The sequence below is a fragment of the Muntiacus reevesi genome, chromosome 1 (genome assembly GCF_963930625.1).
Source record: "Muntiacus reevesi chromosome 1, mMunRee1.1, whole genome shotgun sequence".
NCBI classification, from domain to species: Eukaryota; Metazoa; Chordata; class Mammalia; order Artiodactyla; family Cervidae; genus Muntiacus; species Muntiacus reevesi.
Genome location: NC_089249.1, coordinates 158,570,304 through 158,594,795, shown reverse-complemented (window position 1 = coordinate 158,594,795; position 24,492 = coordinate 158,570,304). Strand labels below are relative to the sequence as shown.

General features: G+C 44.1%; 1 protein-coding gene across 1 annotated transcript; it reads left to right on the top strand.

Annotated features, from left to right (window-relative positions):
• Positions 1-24,460, top strand: NSUN4 (NOP2/Sun RNA methyltransferase 4). The gene is made up of 6 exons (XM_065913791.1): positions 1-131; positions 4,024-4,367; positions 9,067-9,221; positions 13,021-13,181; positions 19,452-19,576; positions 20,161-24,460. Exons 1-6 carry the CDS (start codon positions 39-41, stop codon positions 20,435-20,437), a joined length of 1,155 nt encoding a protein of 384 aa, XP_065769863.1. The 5' UTR covers positions 1-38; the 3' UTR covers positions 20,438-24,460.
• Positions 24,461-24,492: the final 32 nt, after the last annotated feature.

The following is a 24,492-nucleotide window of genomic DNA, read 5'->3' as shown; positions in this document are numbered from 1 at the left end:
GCGGTTCCGGTCGGAATTACAAAGTGGTGCACGCCGACATGGCTGCGCTCGTAGTGAGACGTGTTCGGGACCTGCTGAAGCGTGCGGACTTTGCGACGGTCCCGCGGAGACGACGACATAAGAAGAAATGGGTAAGGTTCAGTGACAGCAGCCTTTTACCGCCGCCCCTCGGGAAACTTCTCCAGCCCTGTCACATCTCGCACCCTCAGTTAGGTTCGCTACTCCAGCGCCTCTGGAACGCTTTGGGTCACTTTTCCCCCACCCTTCAGGCGGCGTGACTGGGTGCTTCCTTCTCACCTCTTTAGTGTTCGCCTCTATCAGCCTTTTTATTTCGTCACAAGTCTTCGGCTGCCCTTCTAGTTAGGTCTGCGGACTCCAGACTCCGCCCCTCTAAGTTACGTCATCACCTCCGCCCTCATTCTTTCAGTTCTGTCACGCCTCTTGTTTCCCGGCACTTGGTTACCTTCCCTGGACCCCCACTAACCTTTCCACTTCCCTTCCTCCCTTTCCCCCTCCCTCCCCTTTTCTCCCCCCCCCCCTCCACCCCCCCCTTTCCCCCTCCATGATCTCTTCTCTTCCTTTCCTCCTAGACCTTCCTGCCCCGCCGTCCTCTCCGCTCGGAAAGTGACGTAGCGACTTACCCTTCCCTCCGGGGTCTCCGCTGCCCTCCGGGAAAGGATTCAACCCCATTCCTCACCCTCGAGCTGCCTCTGGCTCCCAGGAAAGGTTATAGCGACCACCCTCCAGACCTTTCCCCACAACCAGGCAAAAGGTGTAGCGATTCCTCCCACCTTATGGGCTCACCCCACTTGTCCAGGGCTCCTTTCTCTGGCCTCACTTGTAGCCCTGAAATTTCTTCCCTAGCCGGCCAGCCCTCCTCCCTACCCCGACCGATGCTTTCCCCGCCGCCACCGCCCTCCCCAACCCCGCAGGCTCTTCTGCGCCCAGTGGGGTGTTGTTTTGAACCCTGTTCTCCACACCTAGGAAGGCCCTCCTGCCGGGAGCCTATCCTGTCGGGTTCGTCCCCTCCAAGTCCTTGTGTTGAGCGGTTCCGCCTTGTGGGGTCACCCCCTGCCCGTCAGCGGAGCGCTCATTGCAGCTGGATCAGTCCTCCGAGAACACCACGTCCCTGTCCCCGAGGCCCTTACATAGACCAGCACAGTTACCTCTGTTACTATGGTGGATACCCTCCAGCCCTGGTAACCAACCCGGTGACCTCCCCTCCCCTCACTCATGTGCCTTTGGAAACTGGCCCCATGATTTCACCTCCTCTTACTCATAGGTCCCTGGGAACTGGGCTTGTAATTTCACCTCCCCTTGCCCATCGGCATGTGGAAACTAGACCTATAATTTCTCCACCTCCTCAGAGGGTTTTGGGTACTGGGGCCATGACCTCTACTCTGCTCTCTTCCTGGTCCTCAGGGAGAAGTTACAATGATCCTCCTCTTTCCTCAGCATCTTCCCCACCCACTGACAACTTTTACCATGGCCATGTTAAGCATCTAGACTCTCATGAACCTAAACCACAGCTTGACCCGACTTTTGGGAAAAATTATTGTGGCTCCCCACTTTCCTCTCAGCCAGGCACATCTAATTCTCCCAGCTCACCTCAGGAGGGCTCTTATCACTATTCCCATCTTCCCCCAGAGGCTCACATACCTGCCCCTGGGAACCCTTACTATGCCATCCACCTATCCCCTGGGAGTACTGGCAACCCCCAGTTACAGGATTCGAGGAAGCCTTGCTTTGAGTCCATTTATTCCTGGGAGACTGGTGGTAGCTCTTATCTCCGAATAACCCCAGGTGCTATGATTTCTGGTCCCCCCTGTCCCCAGGAACCACCTCTTCCCCTGTCCTCCCACTGTCCTTGTTCTGCCTTCTTCCCTTCACCTCCAGGCAACCAGTTTATGAATCCACCCCAGTCACCCCCCTGCAGAAGCTGTAAGGAATCCCCTGTCCCTGTGCCCGTTTGTCCCCAAGCAAAGTCTCCCAAATCCTCAGAGGTAAAACAACCACGTTCTCCCCACAGATGTCACTCCCTGGTCACCCAGCACTCTCCTAATCAGCCCAGGGCCCCCAAGCCCAGCTCCTCTCCTCCACCTCCCTCCCACCCTTCTGGCGTCTCTGGTCCTTCTTGTATGGTGACAACCATCACTACTTGCTCAAATTCCTGCCCCAAAGAACTTCCCCAAGGGATTAGTGCACCCACTGTGGTTCCCAGAACCCTCAAAACAGTTATCCCTGCTTCCCTTCCCCTTCGCCTTCCTTGTGATCCTGTCTTACCCAGTAGTTATGCTCAGGCTTGCCCCCGAGGACCCCTCATAGGACCCCCCTGCAGTACCCATGTATATTCCATGGTTCCCCCCACCCCCGATCCTGGCCTAGTCTCTGGTCCCCTCAACCAATACACAGGTCCCCTTCAGTGTCATAACCAGCCTGTGATGCCCCCTGGTGGCACCTATAGCACTCCCCGGGGCCCACTCCAACCTCATCGCCAGCCTGTGGTGCCTCCTTGTTCTACCCACATCTATTCTTTTATCCCTTTGAGAACACCCTTTGACCCCCAAAATTTACCCATTGCCCCCAGAGCCCGGGGTTACCTTGATGCTATGCCATGTGGCCTCCACGTCTACTCCATGGCTTCTCGAGACTCCCACAAGGAGTCCTCCCAGATTCCCTACAGCTGTCCTGTGCCTTCAACCAAGAGTTCCAGCTGTAGTACTAATGCCAGCTGTAGTTCAACTTTGGTTATTAGTGAATGCCAGTGTAGTGACAGCAACAACGCCCACCAAAGCGCAAGTTGGAGCCAGAGTGAGAGTGCCCATGACCCTAGCACAGCTTGGACTCAAAGAAAGACTTTCCATCTTAGCAGAAGTTGGAGTGGGAGCAGTAGTACCCAAGAAAGCACAAATAAAAACCAGGAAGAGAGTCCTCCAGGTCTTGAAGATCAGGGCCAGAGTGAAAGTACCCAACCTAGCAAAAGTCAGGGTCCGATCAAGAGTGCCCTTCGTAACAGAAGTCGGAGCCAAAGCAAGAGTCCTCACCATGGCAGAAGGCAGGGCCAGAGCAGGAGCCAGAGCAAGAGTCCCCACCGTGGCAAAAGTTTGAGACAGAGCAAGAGTCCCCACCGTAGCAGAGGTCATGGTCGCAGCAAGAGCCCCCACCATAACAAGAAATGAGGGCAGAGAAGGAGTTCCAAGCAATCCGAAAATCGAAGCCAACCCAAAATTCATAGACAGTAACAGGGCTGCCAGCCATAGTAAGCATCCTGGCTGTGGCAACCAGTGCCAACTTGTGGACTCCTGAGCTTTTCTCTTTCGACCTATTTCTGTACTACTCAAGCCTGACTCACGCCCCTCTCTGCTACCGCCATAGCAGTCGTTCTGTACGTCCCCACTTTGATTCACACTTCAAGGTTTCTGTGAGCTCTTCTCATCCCACCTTCCTGGAATCTGGGAACTTTCCCCAAATGACCCTCAGCCCTGTGATACTGAGCATTGTGGTGTCAATCACTGCATCACCTTTAGGTAAGTTACCCTCTCTTCTCCACCAAATGTAGAAGGTTGATAGTTTTTGTATCCCACTGCGCTGTCTCTTATGGTGCTCATCTAAACTAGGAGATGTGAAAGTGCTTTAGAAAATGGAAAGACTATTCAAAAAGAAAAAAATGTCTTCCATCTTTAAATCTGTTCTTTGCCCAGGGCCTCTATAGTTGCTACCAACCTTCTATAGACTTACCTCAAGAGTCCTCTCCTAGGTCTCAAGGAGTGCCCTCATTTTTGGTGACACCCACATGCTATTGTGAGAGCTAGAGTTTACTTTCACAACACTGAGTTAGAAAGGCCAGTTTCCCACTACTTTTCTCTCATACACTTTTTCTCTGGCAGGCAGAGGCACGATGCGAAGGCAGGAGTGGGCACTAGCTGGATCCATATTTGCCCCAGCACTCTAAGGTGGTGGTGGGCTCAGGCAGTAAGGGGATAGAGGCCTGGAAGACCTATAAGCCTGTTCTCTTTCTTCCAGGCTTCCACAGAGCCCAAATTTCCTGCTACTCGACTGGCTCTGCAGAATTTTGACATGACCTACAGTGTGCAATTTGGAGATCTCTGGCCATCGATCCGGGTCAGTCTCCTCTCAGAGCAGAAGTATGGTGCACTGGTCAATAACTTCGCTTCTGGGGATCATGTGAGTGCTGAGCTGGAGCAGCTGAAGGCCAGGGACTTTGTGAATGAAGCTGTCTTCCACAGGGAACCAGAGCCTGAGAATAGCCAAACTGCTACTCCATCCCCTGCGTCCTGGGCTTGCAGTCCAAATCTTCGTTGTTTTACTTTCACCAGAGGGGATGTCAGCCGTTTCCCTCCTGCCAGGTAGGATCTGGAGCATGGCTGGCGCTGTGCTGAGTGTCTGCCAGAAGTATACAGAAAGAGATGAAGCTCTTGTCCTGTTTAATAGGAATCCTAATATTGCTAATATTTGCTAAGTGCTTATACATGCTGGGCCTTACTGTTCTGTCAACAGTCCTCTGAGGTGGATAATATTACTGTTTTTCTTTTATCTTTTAGGAAACCGAGGTGCAGAGAAGTTAAGGTACTGACTTCTGTAGGTCCTTTAGGTAGTAAGTGGTGTAGCTAGTATTTAGACCCAGGCAGTCTGACCCCAGTACCTGCACTTTGAGCCTGCTCTATGCTACTTCCTAAGAAAGGAACAAAACCCACACTTCTTATATGAGCACTTACTGCACCCTTTCTAGTTAAAATGTGTGTTATTTACAATTGCTTTCTTATTTTGCCCCCATCAAAGAGAGTAGGACAGGTAACCTCATGATACCAAAGAAGTGGGCCTTGTCTAGGAAATAGGGCTTGCTTAGGAACACAAAGTTAGTATAAGACTGGGGAAAAGAAAGGAGACCTTCCAGACATCTTATCCAATGCTCAGATGTATATGAATTTGAATGAAAAAAGATTCTGTAATAAAATGCTAAATTGTGTTAGAAATTGAGAAAAGGAGAGCTCAGCGGTAGTTGTAGGATGTGGGAGTTGATCTTTGAAGGATAGTTTCTTTCATTCAGCAAATATTGTCTACCAAATGCCAGGCACTCTGCGAAGTGCACAAGTCCCCATGGAACTTGCAGTGTAGTGAGGGAGATAACTGTTAACTATTTATGGTTGTGATAAGTGCTAAAAGTACAAGATGCCATGAAGTCTTATAGTTAGAAGATCTAGTGCTGAGGAAGTGAAATTTAAGCTAAGACCTGAAAACTGAATAGGAATTAAAACTGGTGGCATGGGGTTGGGGATGGGAGTGTGAGGCTACAGAAGAAGGCTGTGCTGTGCTTAGTCGCTCAGTCATGTCCAACTCTTTGTGACCCCATTGACTGTAGGTTGCCAGGCTCCTCTGTCCATGGGGAGTCTCCAGGCAAGAATACTGGAGTGGGATCTTGCCAACCCAGGGATCAAAGCCAGGTCTTCCGCCTGCAAGGAGGGTTCTTTACCATCTAACCAGATAAGGAAGGTTTTACAGGTCATATTGGATTATGGACTTTTTCTCTAAAAGGGAGAGGGAGCCATGAAAGGGTTTTTTGTTTGTTTGTTTGTTTGTCATTTTTATTTGGCATCTGGGATCTTAGTTCCCTGACCAGAGATTGAACTCGTGCCCCCTACAGTGGAAGTACAGAGTCTTAACCACTGGCCACCAGGGAAGTCCCAGCCATAAAGGTTTTAAGCTGGAGAATGATGTGATCAGATTTGAATTTTTAAAATATCATTCTGGCTGCTGTGTGGAAAATATGTTGGAGAGAGGCAAGGCTAGAAATGGGGTTGTAAATTAGGAGTCTTTGCAGTAGTCTTAGCTGCTGGTTTGAAGGAAGACTGTATGCTTAAGAGAAGTAAGAGATGAGGCTGGAAAAGTACATGGGAAGCCATGTATAGGAATCTTGAATTCCAGGAGTTTGCAGGCTGGGGAAAGGGGAGTTTCCTGATGGTCTATGGTTGCTTATAAATGACTGGAATACCAGGGCTGGGTAGCTTCATACCGTGTGCCTTTTAGTATATATTGCTGTAAATGGCCAGTATGTGTTCTGGAGAACCACTGAAGAGGGGTTCAGAGCAGAGGAAAGGAATAACAGAGTGGTTATAAGCATGGGCTTTGGAGTTAAGGGAACCTAGATTTGAATCCTGTCTTTACCACTTATTGATATTAGATAATATGGGACTTCGCTGGTGGTCCAGTGGTTAAGGCTCCAAACTTTCATTGCAGGGGCCGCCATGTTGATCCCTGGATCCCTGGTTGGAGAAGTTCCTCATGTTATAAAGTGCAACCAAAAATAAAAAACGTCAGGTGGCATTGGATACCTGAGCCTTGGTTTCGTTATCAGGAAGATAACTTGGAAAGTAATGATAGTAATAGCTGACAGTATAGCTCACTATGTGCCAGATACTGTTTTAAGCATTTGACTTCTGTTAATTTGTTTCATCACACTAATCCTATCTGGTACATACTCATTACAGATAAGGAAACTGAGGTACAGAGAACTTGAGTAATTTGCTGAAGGTCACACAACTGATGAGCAGGTGGGCTGGATTTGAGATCTAGGTAGTCTGGCTCTAGAATCTGAGTTCTCCTGCCTCATAGAGTTGTGGTAAGAATTAAATCAAATGATGCATATTAAAAACCAAGTATAGTCCCTGCAATATAACACTCATACATAGTATCTCTTACTGTTGATGTTATTGCTATCAAAATTGTGTTTCAGAAAGATCGTTTAGTCACAGTAAGGAGGGGATAGATTGGAGCAGGGTTAGAGGCCAAATTTGGAGGCCCTGGCCTTAGGCAGATCCATGGAGTAAGACCATGTGGTTGCCTTAGTTGTCTGAGGACACCCTGAGAGTAGGGGGAAAGCAACTCTCTGTATTTGAGTTTTTCCCTTCTTGTCTTGATGGATTCCCTGTAAATCAAGGGGATCTTAACCTCTGGGAAGTTCAAAAATGTATTCAGGAAGTCCAGGAACCTCCAGAAATTGAAAAGTTGTTTTGCTTTTCTTTTTAAAATTTTAATTGCAGGATAATTGCTTTACAATGTTGTGTTGGTTGATGCCATACAAACAATGTGAATCAGCTATAAGTATACTGTGCCTTTTTTTTGAAAAGAGATATTTTAACTTTTAACTGATTCTCAAAACTATGAACCGCACCCCCCCCCCAAAAAAAAGGTTGAGTAATGCTTCTTAAGGAAAGGAACTTGAAAAAAATAATTTAATAAAAGGAAGGAGCTTGATAAGAATGGGTTTTGTGAGCCAGTACTGCCATGATTGCAATTCTATATTTTTCTGTGATTTCTCGTCTTTCTCCTTTGTGAGGTACAAGGCACAACAGTTTCACAGACAATTCAAGTGTGAAAGGATTGTAGTTCTTGTAGCTGATCCTCAGTGGTGCTGTGTCTTATGTCTTGTCACATCTTTCTCCCAGAGCCTTCCTGTCAGGGCAGCAAGGACCAAGTTTTCTCTCTCCTTGAGACTGTCCCCAAAGGCTGTCCATGCTGAACTGTGTCTCAGGCTGAATGGCTGCACCGCAGTTGCCCTTATGACAACTGGGAGTGAGGAGTCCTTCTGTGACTGTTGTGTTGTTGTCGTCCCCCTCTACCCTAATGATTGCTTCCTCTATCTGTGTGTCACTAGCTCTCACTTGGACTCTCGGAACAGTGTTCTCACTGGTGTCTCTGTTTCTAATTTGTTCCTTCTAGCCTACCTAGCTTTTTAAAACTCTCACTAGCCGATCATGTGATTTTCTTTAAGAATTTTTGGTAACTGCCTACAGGTTATAGTCCAAACTTCATATGTTACAACCTTGGCCTCTATCTGCTTTCCAACTTCAATCTCGTGTACCTTGTATTTCTCAGTTCAGTTCAGCCACTCAGTCATGTCCGACTCTTTGCCACCCAATGAACCGCATCACGCCAGGCCTCCCTGTCCATCACCAACTCCTGTAGTTTACCCAAATTCATGTCCATCGAGTTGGTGATGCCATCTAACCATCTCATCCTCTGTCGTCCCCTTCTTCTTCTGCCCTCAATCTTTCCCAGCATCAGGGTCTTTTCAGATGAGTCAGCTCTTCACATCAGGTGGCCACAGTATTGTAGTTTCAGCTTCAACATCAGTCCTTCCAGTGAATACCCAGGACTGATCTCTTTTAGGATGGACTGGTTGGATCTCCTTGTATTTCTAACACACCAGATTTCTCACCGTGTCTGAAAGAAGCTATGAGTTTGGTTCTGTGCCTTTGATTTTTTTTGTTTTCTTCTGCTCAGAATGCGCCTCTTTCCCACCCCATTCCCTTTTTTTAACCTAATGAAAGTCCATTCCTTCATCCAAACCTAAGTCAGATAATTTTAACTCTGACAGGCACAATGGATGGCATTCTTTTCTGAACCCAGAAAGAACTTTGTATCTCAATATGTAACCTAATAAAACTGAGTTCCTACCACATGCCATTCACTGTTTCGGGTGTTGGAGGTGTTATAATGAACAAAGCAAGACAAAGTCTCTACCTTCACTCTGATAGGGAGAGAGAGAAGGAGAAAAATACACACACACACACACACACACACACCTATACTTAACAAAGTGAATAATAAGTACTTTAAAGATAGATAGATGGGAGTAGGGGGCTGCTATTTTCAGATAGAGTGGTCAGGGCATACCAGTGCCTCTTTGGTGAGGTAACTTTCGCGAAGGATCTGAAAGAAGTGAGGAAGCAAATGAGGTATATTTGAAGGAAGTATGCTGCATGCAGAAAGCAGAACAACTACAAAATAGGAGTATGCGTGGCTTAATTAAGGACTAGCAAGATGAGTAGTGTGGCTGGAATCGGGTAAGTTGATTTCTGTTTTAAAAGGCTGCTCTGGCTGTTATGTAGATGAATGAGTGAGTGAGTACATAACAGGGTGGGTGGGAGAAATGAGTTTTCGCTACATAGAGCTCAGTAATCCCTGAGGGTATGGACTTGAGACCTTGACTTCCAGTGGGTCTCCTGACTTTGGCTTTTCACTCTAAGGTGGTCTCTTCTCTTCTAGGCTTGGCAGCCTGGGTCTCATGGATTACTACCTGATGGATGCTGCATCCTTGCTGCCTGTCCTGGCCCTTGGCCTGCAGCCTGGTGACACCGTGCTTGACCTGTGTGCAGCCCCTGGGGGAAAGACATTAGCATTGCTTCAGACTGGCTGTTGCCGTAAGTCAGAGGGCTGGTGTCTTAAGCAGGGAGGGCTCCCTCTCCCTCTCTCTCCCTCCCCCAGTCAGGGGCTCACTGAATATGATGAGCTCTCTGGTCCAGGTCAGAGGTAGGGTAGTACTTGCTAAGCTGGGTTTTTTTCCTGTTTGCAGTGACTTCCTCTCTTTCTCTGTCAGGTGGCCAAGTAAGACTGCCGAACAGAGCAAGGTCTTTGAAAGCAGATTAAAGAAAAGCACTGATTAATCTACCACATGATACTTTTCACCCCTCTGCATCTGTTCCCTTTGTCTATAAATTCCATTTTCTTAGCCTGACAGCTAGAATGATAAGATCTGGCCACAGTAGTCCTTTAGAGCTTTCATATGTCATTCTTCCCCAGGCTTTATGTGCCTCAGCCATATCCTGCTACTCTTTGTTGCCTGAATAAGGCTCTCCTTTTGCTCATGTTACAGATTCTCTCTGGAATACCCCCATCCTATCACCCTCTTAGCTCTCAAGCCTCAGCTCAAGTGTGCCACCTCCTGGAAGTCTTCTCTCATGATCTCTGCTGGCCAGCTGCGAAGTGTGTCCTCTCTCTCTTGTGCCCTGACACCCTGGGCATCACCCTTGAAACAGTTAGTACATTAGCCTTGCATCAGAGGATAATGGGTATACATGTTCTTTTTCCCCAAGATAAGGAGTTCCTTGAGGACAGGCCTAAGACTTACTCAGTAGTATAGCTCAGCCTGGGCCTTGTTCATTGTAAATGTTCATTTCAGCCATCCATTTGCTAACATCCTGCCTTAATGTAAGCAGTATTTTTTTTATTTTTTTTAATTTTTATTTATTTATTTATTTATGTAAGCAGTATTTTTATCTTGAGAAAGATTCTCCTTGTGATTTTTATTTATTCATTCATTCATTCTTGGCTGTGCTGGGTCTTTGTTGCTGTGTATGGACTTTTTCCGGTTGTGGCAATTGGGGTCTACTCGCTAGTTGCTGTGCTCAAGATTTTCGTTGCAGTGACTTTTCTGGTCACAGAGCATAGACTGTTGGGTTCATGGGCTCAGTAGTGTGGTACACGGGCATAGTTGCCCCACGGCATGTGGAATCTTCACCGAGTGACCCCTGCGTTGGCAGGCAAATTCTTAACCACTGGACCACCAGGAAAGCCAGGAGGGTGGGGATGGCTGTGATACTGATCATGGAGCTCACCAGGCTTCTTTTGCCATAGCCTTTTTTATTGGACCTGGACCCTTCTTTTCCAGTTCTTTTTTTTTTTTTTTCTTTTTTTCTTTTCCAGTTCTTATCAGTCAACTTGCACAGTTTGAATTAGCTTCCAGCCTCAAGGTAGGCCCTACAGGTGATTCAGAGAGGTACTGTATTTGATTTCCACATTCTGTAAGTCCAGAGGGAATGAAGAAATGTTGATATGGCTTAATGGGTCCAATCACCCTAAGCTGGGCTATGCTGATCTGACTGAGTGCTGTGAGAATCCATCAGAAGGGGGAATGGATAAGGTGGAGTTTCTTGGATGAGGAGGAACTGGAACTCAGAAGAGGAAGAAGGGCCAAAGAGAAGTAATTGAGAGTTGCTTTTCTAAAGGAGTTAGAGATAGGTCCAGAACTGGAACCTAGATTTTCTTTTCTCAATTAATATCCTGCTGCAAATTCCTCTTGAGCAGAGAATCCAATTTTGACTTCTTTGTGTGCCCTCAAAAATTAGGACATATTTCTTTGTGGGGAGACTAAAGTGGCTCACTCACTAGATAAAAGTATGTATTCTCTAATTCTTCACCGCAGTGCCCACTGCTCTCTTTCATTCCTTGACTCCGAGGCCAGGTATCAATTGCCATTTATCATTATGCTCACAGTAACATTTTTCTTAGAGCCAAGAGTGAAGTGAAATATTTCTTAAACTTGTGTCTATCACAAAAGGGAAAATTAAAGCTAGGTGGTGAATCATTCAGGATTAAGCTTGGTTGTATACAATAGAAAAGTTAACTAACTGACTTAAAGAAGAAATGTTTATTTTTCTCTTACGTAAGAGAGCTGAAATATAGGCAGTCCAGGACTGGCATGGAGGGTCCACAGTTATCAGGGTTGCTTCTTTCTTTTTGCAACCTATTTTTTTGCTGTCTTCCATCCTCAGGATTGTCTCATGCCTCCAACATGACTGCTTGACTACTGGAAATCCAATCATTACAGTCAAGTTCCAGGCAGGAAGAAAAGCCTGGAGAGAAGGGGCGCATCTCCTGATTGTGTCAGCTTCTTTTTATGTATTTATTTTTAATTTTTTAAAATTTATTTTTGACTATACTGGGTCTTTACTGCTGTGTGGGTTTTCTCTCATTGCCACAAGCAGGGGGCTACTCTCTAGTTGTGGTACATGGGCTTCTTATTGGAGTGGATTCTCTTGTTGAGCACGGACTCTGGGGCATGGGCTTCGGTAATTGTGGCACATGGGCTTAGTTGCCCCTCAGCATCTTCTCAGATGAGGGATCAAACCCGTGTCCCCTGCATTGGCAGGTAGAATCCTAACTACTGGACCACCAGGAAAGTCCCTGTATCAGCTTCTGTTTTTTATATATAATTTTTATTTATTTTGGGCTGTGCTGGGTCTTTGTTGCTACATGGGCTTTTCTCTAGTTGCAGCGAGCAGGGGCTACTCTCCAGTTGTGGTATGTAGGCTTCTCATTGCGGTGGCTTATCATGTTGCACAGCACGGGCTCTAGGGCACACAAGCTTCAGTAGTTGTGGCCTGTGGTGTTAGTAGTTGCGGCTTCTGGACTCTAGAGCACAGGTTCAGTAGTTGTGGAGCAGGGGCTTAGCTTCTCCATGGCATGTGGGATCTTCCTGGACCAGGGATTAAACCCATGTCTCCTGCATGGCAGGTGGATTCTTTACCACTGAGCCACAAGGGAAACCCTGTATCAGCTTCTTTTAAACATCTTCCCAGAAGTCCCACACAATAATTCTGCCTATAACTCATTGACCAGAACTTAGTCTTATAGTTTTACTTAGTTGTAAAAGGAGGCTGGGAAATGTAGCCTTTTGGGGAGTATTGCTCCCCTCTCTCTCAAATAAAATTGGAGTTCTGTTACTAAGGAATTGTTGTTTAGTTGCTCAGTCATGTCTGACTCTTTTTTCCCTCATGGACTGTAGCCCTTCAGGCTCCTCTGTCCATGGAATTTTCAAGGCCAGAATACTGAAGTAGGTTGCCATTTTTTTCTCCAAGGGATCTTCCTGACCCAAGGATTGAACCCATGTCTCTACATGTCCTGCATTGCAGGTAGATTCTTTACAGCTGAGCCACTGGGGAAGCCCATACTAAGGAATAAGAGTAGAATTTAAATTAGGGATAAATAATATGTAGTATCTACCAAAGATGAAGAGAAATGCATATTTCAAGAAAGGTGAGAGAGAGCATATTTTTTAAAGAAGTAAATGTTTTAACCTAGTCTGCTTTGTTTTATTTATATAACCTTTCTGGGTTAAGTTGGTGTTTGCCTTTGCAGCCCCTACTCCAGAGTGTCTTGTACTGTGCTTTGCATATAATAAATGTTTCTCCTCCACCTGCCCTTGCCTGGGGGGTCTGCATTGATTGGCTATGCCTGAGAATTTGTCTGACTCTCCATCAGCACCATTGCTGGTGGGATGCTTCGTTGTGCAGTGGCCTCTGAAGTTTCTTTATTCCTGCAGGCATAAGATGTTCCTACTACCCAGAATGTCTATAGATTCAGTGCAATTCCTGTAAAGAGTCCAATGGCGTTTTTTTACAGAAGTAGAAAAAACAATTCTAAAAATTTATACTCCCACAGGTAATCTCGCTGCCAATGATCTCTCCACGTCACGAACGAGCAGGCTACAGAGGGTCCTTCACAGCTATGTGCCTCAAGATGTCAGGGATAAGAATCGAGTTCGAGTCACATCATGGGATGGCAGGAAGTGGGGAGAATTGGAGGGGGACACCTATGACCGGGTGAGTGATTCCCAACCTGGGACATCCAGCTAGCCAAACCTGGCATTCCCTCCTGGTGCTAGGCCCTGAGCAGGTAGGATCTAGCCACATGTATTTGAAGATGTAGGGCTGATTGTGGACCTGGCCAACTCTCTCCTTGGGTGATGTGGTGAAAACAGCCATCTGCAGAACTGTCAGTTAAGCTTAGATGACTGCCTACTATCTTGATTAGAGGGAACAAAAAGAGTTTGAACCTGTCTGGATGGAAAAAAATTAATTAGGCTTATTTTATTTCACTACTCACTTGGCTGCACAGTAACTCTCATTAAAGTAGTATGATTAAGCTCATTTTATTTAGTTTTGAATATTAATACAGTACATGATGTAAAATGCAGAAGGCTTAATATGGTATCTGGAGAAAAGTATGTTTCCTTCTTAATGTTGCCTCACAGCTGTCTACTTCCTCTCCCTACATATTGTCTATATTTTCTTCTGTATCCCCTTAAAATATTTTCTTTGTGTATATACAAATATAAATGTGTATATAAAAAATAATAGGAATGGTAGTGTATTATGCAGTGTACTATGCTTACTATTCTGAAGTTTGTATTTTTTTTAGTTAATAATATGCCCTGTAGTCAAACTTTTGGTTTTGTTTTTGGGGTATGATTGTTCATATGTACTTAGAATATTGACAGAGGTTACTGAATCACTCCCTGTGAAGGCTAAGTCAGTTTCACTTCTACCGGTAATGAATAAGGGCACTGTATCCTCGAATTGTCCAACTTTTTGGTTTTTGCCAAACTGAAGCATCTAATTACATTTTTGTTATGAATGAAGAGAAAAGTAAATTTACATCTTTAAGTTATTTGTATTTTCTTTTATTTATTATTTTTTAAATTCTTATTTGTTTTTATTAGAGTATAGTTGCTTTACAGTGTTGTGTTAGTTTCTGCTTTACAGCATGGTGAGTCAGTTATGTGTATCCCCTCTTTTTTAGATTTCCTTCCCATTTAGGTCACCACATACCATTAAGTAGAGTTTCATGTGCTCTACAGTAGGTTCTTATTAGTTATCTGTTTTATACATAGTAGTATATATACGTCAATCCCAGTCTCCCAGTTTATCCCACCCCCACTTCCCTCTGGGGCCTCCCTGATAGTCAGTTGGTAAAGAATTTGCCTGCAGTGCAGGAGACACCAGTTGGATTCCTGAGGTGGGAAGATCCGCTGGAGAAGGGATAGGCTACCCACTTCAGTATTCTTGGGCTTCCCTTGTGGCTCAGCTGGTAAAGAATCCACCTGCAATGTGGGAGACCTTGGTTCGGTTCTTGGGTTGGGAAGATCTCCTGGAGAAGGGAAAGGCTACCTACCCACTCCAGTATTCTAGCCTGGAGAATTCCATGCACTGTATAGTCTATGGGGTTGCAAAGAGTCGGAAACGACTGAGCGACTTTCACTTTCACTTTCCCTTCCCTTCTTGGTATCTGTAAGTTTATTCTCTGCACCTGTGTCTCTCTGCTTTGCAGGGAAGTTCATCCATATCATTTTTCTAGATTCCACATGTAAGTGATATTTTATTTGTTTTTCTCTTTCTGACTTACTTCACTCTATATGACAGCCTCTAGGTCTATCTATGTCTCTGCAAATGGCACAGTTTCATTCCTTTTTATGGCTGAATAACGTTCCATTGTATTAATACGTGTGGGAAGGTTCCCCTGGAGGAGGGCATGGCAACCCACTCTCGTGTTCTTGTGGGCTTCCCAGGCAGCTCAGCAGTAAAGAATCTGCCTGCAGTGCAGGAGAGGAGGGTTCGATCCCTGGGTCGGGAAGATCCCCTGGAGAAGGAAATGGCAACCCACTCCAGTAGTCTTGTCTGGGAAATCCCATGGACAGAGGAGCCTGGCAGGCTACAGTCCACGGGGTTGCAAGAGAGTCTGACATGCCTTAGCAATTAAACAACAACAGTATATATGTACAACATCTTTATCTATTCCTTCATTGATAGACATTTAGGTTGCTTCAGTGTCTTGCCTGTTGTAAATAGTGCTACAATGAACATTGGAATGCATGTATCTTTTGAATCATGGTTTTCTCTGGTTATTTGCCCAGGCGAGGGAGTGCTGGGTCATATGGTAGTTCTGCTTCCCAGGTGGCTCAGTGATAAAGAACCTGCCTGCCAGTGTTGGAGATAAAAGGAGAGGTGGGTTCAATCCCTGGGTCGGGAAGTTCCCCTGGAGAAGGAAATGGCAACCCACTCTAGTATTCTTGCCTGGAAAATCTCATGGATAGAGGAGCCTAGTCGGCTAGAGTCCATGGGGTCACAAAGAGTCGGATGCGACTGAGCGACTGAGTACACACACACATGCAGTAGTTCTGTTTTTTGTTTTTTGAGGAACCTCCATACTATTCTCCATAGTGACTGCACTGATTTACATTCCCACCAACAGTGGAGGAGAGGTCCCTGTATTTTCTAATCAGCACATTCTAAAAATATTTATTTAAGGCACATACTTCTAAAAATATAAAATATATGTAGCTATTGCCTTTGTGTTGTCATCTGACACATTTTTCTCTTCTGTTCAGTTCTTACCATCTTGCCTCAGCCACTCTAAGACATGGAAAGAAAGACCAAGGCTTATAGAATCTTGGATAACTTGAGAGACCTGCTTCCCATCTGTGTAGGAATCCCCTATTCAGCCTTTTTGGCACACAGGCGGCAGAGTAGAGGGAGCGTGACCTCTGCTGTTGACCTAACTTGTTTTTGTATCACAGAGGTGCCACTTACTGACTTTGAGACAGCTGCTTGATCTTGGTGAACTTCAGCCTCTTTGTTTGTAAAATAGGAAATGATTATTATGAGGATTAGTAATGAGCATATCCAGGGAAAGTGCTCAGTACATCAACTGGCCATGAAGATTAGACAGGTAGTAGCCATCATCATTATTCAGCCTGTGCTTGCATACTTTCAGTGACAGGGGCTCACTCGGGTTTTGTGGTTGAACACCTTTGCTATTAGAAAAAATTCTTTCTCCTACTGAATTAAAATCTCCAGATTTTATGGTATATGGCTGAGTTCAAGGATTCTAGCGTCAGACTGCTTGGTTTGGAATCCTGGCTCCATCACTTATCAGCCAGAGAAGTTAATCTTTCAGTTTAAGCTTCAGTTTCTTCCTCTGTAAAGTAAGGATAATATTAATGCCTATCCCATAGGTGATAGGAATGCATGTAGAATGCTCCTGGCATATAGAAAGCATTTAATAATATTGTCATCATCACAGTCCCTTTTATTTTTATTATTTCCATTCATTGATTCCAGCTATGCCTTCTATTACAATGCTCTGCCTCCCATTTCGTGTGAAAGTGCTTCAGGTGTTTGAAAACAGCTTTAATGTCCTGAACATGTCTTTGTTAATTTAGTTGTTGATCAAATAGTTGTGTACTACATACTGTGCTAGGCAAGTGTTAAGCACTTCAGATTCAAAGAAGAATACTATCTCAGGACTCCATACACTCTTGGTAACTTCGTGTCTCCCAGAGCTCTACCTGGCCATCAGCTGGAGTGCCAGAGGTCTGCGTTTTCATGGCAGGATGCCTACCCATCTCCCCACTCAACAGCTTTCCTTTTATATATGTTGCAGTTATACCTTTTCCAATCTCTTTATATTTAGCCTTGTTAAATAACTACCCTTTAGATATGTCTCTCATATACTCCCTAGAATTGGGTTTTGTTTTTTGAACCAATCTGTAAATGTTTCTCTTTTAAAACAGTTGATGTCCCTGATATATTTGGTTTTGGCTCTGTCAAAGTATTTACTGTGTTTGTTTTACTTACTGTTTATTTCATTTAATTTCTTAAATTTTTTTTATTTAGGAAGGTTTATTTTAATTCTACATTAGATAATTTTAATCCTGCCAACAGGCGTATGGAAAAATGTTCAACATTGCTAATTTTTAGAAAATGCAAATCAAAACTACAATGTGACTTCTCACTGGTCAGAATGGCCATTATCAAAAAGTCTACAAATAACTGAGACTTTCCTGGTGGTCCAGTGGTTAAGACTCCACGCTGCCAATGCACAGAGTGTGGATTTGATCCCTGGTCAGGGAACTAAGATCCCACATACTGTGTGCCATGGCCAAAAAGATTTAAAAAAAAAATATTGTCTATAAATAATAAATGCTGGATAGGTTGTGGAGAAGAGAACCTTCTTACATGGTTGGTGGGAATATAAATTGGTGCAGCCATTATAGAAAACAGTATGGCGGTTTCTCAAAAAACTAAAAGTAGACTTGCCATAGGATCCAACTATCCCACTCCTGGACGTATGTCCAGACAAAACTATAATTAGCAGCATTATTTACAAGAGCCAAGACTTGGAAGCAACCTCAATGTCTATTGACAGATGAGTGGATAAAGAAGATGTGATACATATATTAAATGGAATATGCCTCAGCCATAAAAAAGAATGAAATAGTGCCATTTGCAGCAACATGGATGAACCTAGAGATTATCATACTAAGTGAAGTAACTCAGAGAAAGACAAATCTCTTACAAGTGGAATCTAATAAAAAAAGATACAAATGAACATATTTATAAGATGGAAACATATTCATGGGTATAGAAAACAAAGTTATGGTTACCAAAGGAGAAAGGGATGGGATAAATTAGGAGTTTGGGATTAGTGGATGCAAACTACTGTATGTGAAATAGATAAACAAGGTCCTGGGAGTTCCCTGGTGGCCTAGTGGTTAGAATTCTGGGCTTTCACTGCTGTGGCCTGAGTTGAATCCCTGGTTAGGGAACTGAGCACCCACAAGCCACACAGCACAGCCAAAAGAAAAAAGGAGCAAGGTCCTACTGTATAGCACAGGGAACTATATTCAGTATCTTATAATATACTATAATAGAAAAGAATCTGAAAAATAATATATATGTGTGTGTTTTTTTTTTTTTTTTTTTTTACTGAATCTCTTTGCTGTTTAACAGAAACTAACACAACATTATAAATCAACTATACTTCAAATTGGAAAAAAAAAAAAAAAAAAAGAAGCCATCAGCTTCAGCTTTGGAATGCCTCCTTGGATTTGTACTCCTGATTTTTCTTTGGCTTCTACAGATTTTTCTAATTTTCTTTGACCTACGCATTTTAAAATATTGACTATTTTTAAAATGTATTTTATCTATCCTTTTTAGGTATTTTGTATACAAGGGTTTCAGGAAACAGAGGGTATTGTCATATGGTTTCTAAACATCCCAGTGACCTTTCTCTGAGCTTTCCTATTCCTTCTCTGAGAGTTCTTATTTAATTAATGTCTCTTTTTCTGAACGCTAGTCCCATCACATTTCTTGAGATATGACCTGACCAGAGTACAAGGTAATCATTTATCTTACTCTGTGTCTGCTATATCAATTCATGTAGCCAAAGAATGCATCAGGATATTGAACTCTGGGTCATTACTAATTTACATAGAATTTCTGCGTAACTGAAAATTTACAGATCTTTTCTATAGATAATTTTTACTTTTTTTGAAATGTAAATATAGGACTGGTTTTTTGGGGGAGGTGAGGGCTCTTTTTGTTTTGTTTTGCTGCCCATCAGAGTAGACTTTTAATAAATAAATGCATGACTTTATTTTTGGCTGTGCTGTGTGACTTGTGGGATCTTGGTTCCCTGACCAGGGATTGAACCCAGGCCCTGAGCAGAGAAAGTGGGGAGTCCTAACTACTGGACTGCTGGGGAATTCCCCAATAAGTGAATGACTTTGCATCTCTCACTTTAAAACTTTTCCACATTGATAATTAGCCTCCAACTAATAAAAATAAATGGAAAAAAAAATAAAACTTTTCCACGTTATGACATTGTTTTAAAATAAGATAATTTTGAATCCTGATCCTGTTACTCAGTGTATTAGCTACCCTTTGGTCATTATGTCATCTGTAAATTGGATGTTTTCATTCAAATAGCTAGGTATAAAGTCAAGGACAGAGCTCTGAAACACTGAAGACTTCTTTTTAGGTTGATATCAATTATTTAATTACAATTATTTATATGTTGGTTTTGATTTTTTGACCAGCCATAAGTATACCTAGATGTACTATTTTCCCACTCTTTATTTCAGTTGTCCACCAGGTTAAAGTGAGAAGCTTTGTCAGATACTCTGCAGTTGGGGGATGGGCCAAGGGAGCACTCTGCAGAATCCTCCAGGTCAAGGGGTTAAAATAGCCCTGACCTAAGGAAGAGGAGCCTGTAAGGAGCTCTAATACTTGATCTTTTACACTTCTGGGCAGGTGTTAGTGGATGTGCCTTGTACCACAGACCGCCACTCCCTTCATGAGGAGGAAAACAACATCTTTCAGCGTTCGAGGAAGAAGGAGCGGCGGATGTTGCCTATGTTGCAGGTGCAGCTTCTTGCGTGAGTAACAGATTTACAAAAACTCAGGACTTTGGGAAAGAGTGATCTGGGAATCTGGGGTGCTAGAAGCTGTTGCCAAGACCATTGCCCATAGAAGGGTTTTCTGTTTGGGAATCTGTCTGAAGGAGACAAACATCACAGGATGGTCTTCCTCTGGGACATAAAAACTCTGTGTGGTAGAAATACATAGCAGGATGGACTGCACAGATTCACTTTTACCTCCAGGCTAACCCTTAACCCCATATCAATGATTAACATAATTTTGAAATATATACTGAGGTCAAGGCTCTGTACAGCTGGGATAAGAACTCGGTTCATAGCCAGTATCAGAGTTTGGTCTATAACTGGAGTCAAAGATCAGGTGGCTGTTTCAAGACAGCTTCTGGAGGAGAGCCCTTGGAGTAAGGTTAGGGTGCTCTCTGCTTTGAGAACAGCTTTTCAGATGACGTCACTGTGGAAGGCATGCAGAGGCTAACACAGTCACCCACCCCACAACTGGCTCCCCAGTCCTTCCAGCTTCTTCTGTTGCCCTTCTACTTCTGCGAAGCTCTTTAGTTACTACCACTCTCTCTCTCTGGTTACAGGGCTGGACTCCTTGCCACCAAACCAGGAGGCCACGTTGTCTATTCCACCTGCTCACTTTCACACTTACAGAATGAGTATGTGGTGCAAGGTGCCATCGAGCTCCTGGACAATCAATACAGCATCAAGGTTCAGGTGGAAGACTTGACTCACTTCCGAAAACTTTTCATGAACACATTTTCTTTCTTCCCATCCTGCCAAGTTGGGGAGCTTGTAATCCCAAACCTCATGGCCAATTTTGGGCCTATGTACTTTTGCAAAATGTGTAGAATGATGTAGCATTGCCCTGTTCCTGAAGTCCTGGTGTAGGAAGACTGGGTGTACTCTTGTGGAGACCAGTGGTTAATCTCCATCCCATTCAAGTCTTTCTATAGTTGGTTTTCGGCAGTGGGAAATAGGAGTTTTTCTGTCCTGCTCTCCAATTGTGGAGCATCAGCAGGTTTCTAACTCACTTATTACACCCCACTTCCAATCCCCGCTCCCCATCTTTGAGCTTGTGCTAAAGGTTCCTGCCCCACTAGGGGTTTAGGGGGAGGAACCAGTGATGCTGTAAACTTGGGAAGAAGTGTTTAGCCAATAAAATTGTTGAAGCTCCATGGAGCTGGGGCTGAAGTTGGGGGTGGTCTCATGTCAGTCCAAGTTTTGTTAGTTCCTCTTGTACCAGGTGCTGCTAATGAGCACTAACTCTCAGGTACCCAGAGTCCAGGACCTCAGCCTGGTTACAGGCCTCTGGTTACTGAACCCTTCTCACACTTGAGATGAGTTTTGCATGATAAGTCTTGAGCAGTTGAAGGACCTACACAAGCCTGCCAAGTTTCTCCATATGGCCCATGATCTGATTTCAGGAACGAGTAACTGAAAATGTTAAGCCAGTGCATTATAATCTGCTTACTTACATTAAGAAAGCTCTCCAGAGCCAAATAATTCCAGGTATCCTCCTACTGTCAACAGCTCTTGCCCAAATGTGGCTGGGAAGCTGCTTCTGCCACAGGGCTGTGATACTCTGTTGTGTGTTTCTTCCCTTGTTCACTCCTCTAGTAAGTATTCCTTGAGCTCCTGTATGACAGGTGGCCAGGGAACTGCTGGGGATGTAGTGTTTGGGACTGTGGGAGAAAATTCATTCTTCAGAATGGCAGCTCTCTGAGCACCTAGGAATTGCCTAATGTCTTATTTTGTTATCTTCAGGTTTTTTTTTTTTTTTCCTTGTTCCTGGTGCATGACTGAGCTTTGTTGCTAGTTCTCTGGCTAAGCCTCAAATCCCTCAGAGCTCTTCTCCCAGCATCACAGGCTCTCACCTCACAAAGTGTGTATTTGGAGCAATATTGAATTGATGCTTTTGAACTGTGGTGTTGGAGAAGACTCTTGAGAGTCCCTTGGACTGCAAGAAGATCCCACCAGTCCATCCTAAAGGAGATCAGTCCTGGGTGTCCATTGGAAGGACCGATGTTGAAGCTGAAGCTCCAATTCTTTGGCCACCTCATGAGAAGACTTGACTCATTGGAAAAGACCCTAATGCTGGGAAGGATTGGGGGCAGGAAGAGAAGGGGACGACAGAGGATGAGATGGCTGGATGGCATCACCGACTCGATGGACATGGGTTTGGGTAGACTCCGGGAGTTGGTGATAGACAGGGAGGCCTGGCATGCTGCGATTCATGGGGTTGCAAAGGGTCGGACATGACTGAGCGACTGAACTGAATGCCTGACTGTTAGTTTTGTTGTTTTTGTAACTTTAACACAAAGAAGGCAGTTCTTTAAAGGTAGGGATATTAAAAATTGCTTATGGTCACTTGCAGATACTACTTTTTTTATTAAATTTTTTTTCTGAAAAACTGCTTCTTGCATGGAAGAGGATTCTTCCTACTTTGCTTAACCCTTCTCTTCCTCTTTCTGTCTCTCCTTTTGTTCTTTAAGCCTTTCCTGCTAATCCCTGTTTGGGTATTAGAGGTGTCAGCTGAGAAGGATTTTAGATGAGGTTAAGCCTTTCCTTTCTTGGAATTTGCATTGTAACTGAGGGCCCTGAAAGATCTTCCAGACTCAAAATCAAGTAAAGCTAGGAAGATGGAGCTCCAGGAAGTAGGACTCTAAATAGCTTCCATGTGTGCTGTGTAGTTCCTGCCTGCTGCTTACTCAACATTCAGCATTTGTTGAGGCTTGGACGCCTTAGGTGCCTGGGTTTCTTCCATTGGCCTCCTGGGTAGCCAGCCTGGTGCTAATTAAATGCTAAGCAGTGATAATTCAAGGGGATAGCGTCTCCTGCAGTTGGGGTCGAAGTCTATTTGGAGACAGAGAGACGCAGATAAGAAAAGCAGAGATCTACTTTGGAAAATAGTTTGATTATCTCCTGTAATTGAATGTTTACCTACAACTCACTTATTACAATGCTAGGGATAAATCCAAGAGAAACTCTTACATGTACATCAGGAGATACATACAAGAATGTTTTCATAGCAGCCCTGGTCACAAAAGCAAACCCAAATACCCATGAGCAAGAGAGTGGACAAATAAACTGGACTGTTCACACAATGAAATATTATACTGGTTTCGAAACAAGTGAACTACAGTGACACATAACAATACGAATGATTTTTAGCAATAAAATATTAAATGTTAAGTCCCAAAGATTAAATGTAGCATGATACTTAAAAAAATTTTCTTTTTTGTTATTATTTACACACAATATAATTTATCAGTACTAAATGTACCATTTAAATGTGTTTGATAATTCCTTATAATAGTATAACCATCATCACCATCAAAATATAGAAAACAGTTCCGTCTCCTAAAATGTTTTCTTATGCTCCTTTGCACTTAATTCCTTTCCCTAATCCCTGGTTCCAGGTAACCACTGATCTGCTTTTTGTCACTATAGTTTTGCCTATTCTAGAATTTCACATTATGGAAGAGAGTTGATTTACAGCTGGATTGGAAAAGCTCTGTTTATCTATATGGATGTCTGGTTTTTCACTGTTGGCCCTGAAGAAGGAATTCATAGGACCTGGGCTCCATCTCAGGCCTGTCCGAGCTGATCGTGCTAGGCCGCCTCTCCAATGGACTCTGAACTCTGTGCTTAGCGCCTGTGGGAATGACAATGGAAGGATAAGACCCCATCTGGGCAGGGGAATCTTGAAGATCACATCCAGGTCACTCATTGCCTAAGAGAAAACAGACACTAATCACCCCTGCCTCCGGACAATATCTATCGGAATGTAACCACAGGCTTGTTGATTATTAACTGTTTGAACACATAGCACGTGAATGATGGGGTTATTGTGATTGTATTTACCTTCCTTTGGAAGCCTCAAGGGATTTGGGCTGGTGGGTTTGGACACGTACACATGGGGTATAAAAGATTTTCACAAGTGCTGGTCGGGGCCCTTGGCTAAGAGGAGACTCTGCCTTGGGCCCGCCGGTGTAATAAACTGCACTCCACTGTCTGCATTGTCCTTCTGAGTGAGTTTGTTTCCCGGAAAGCATGGTTATAACAGCCCAGATAAAAGTATTGGTATTTCTATTGTGGTATTTAAATCTGAAGTTCCCCTGGTGACTCCCAGGGTTATTTTAATTACTGACCATTTACAACTGGTGTAACTGGTTATATACGTGTGACTTGACTACATGACCGGAGTAGCATAAAACCCTGCTAGAAACTTCTGATTTGAGCTCTCTCACAGCCAAGATTCTTCACATAGATCATGGTGATTCAATCCAAATACAGAGTACTTTGCTTCACAGCCTTGCTAATACTTGGTATTTTAAGTTTTAAATGTCACATCCTGGTGCTCGCTTTGGCAGCACATATACTGAAGAAGGAATTCATTTGGGCTGGACTCCATCTCAGGCCTGTCTGTGCTGATCGTGCTCAGCCACCTCTCCCGTGGACTCTGCTCTCTGCTTAGTGCCTGTGGGAACGACAATGGAAGGATAAGACCCCCTCCGGGCAGGGGAACCTTGAAGATCATATCCAGGTTACTCATCACCTAAGAGAAAACAGACACTAATCACCCCTGCCTCCGGACACTATCTATCAGAATGTAAGCACAGGCTTATCGGTTATTAACTATTTGGAATGTAACTGCGGGCTTATTGATTATTGACTGTTTGAACACATAACACGTGAATGATGGGGTTATTGTAGTTGTATTTACCCTTCCTTTGTTTATGTAAGTCTCAAGGGAATTGGGGTAGTGGGTTTGGACACGTACACATGGGGAAAAGATTTTCATGTGAAAAAGATTTTCACAAATGCTGGACGGGGTCCTTGGCTAAGAGGTGACTCTGCCTTGGGCCCGCCAGTGTAATAAACTGCATTCCACTATCTGCATTGTTCTTCTG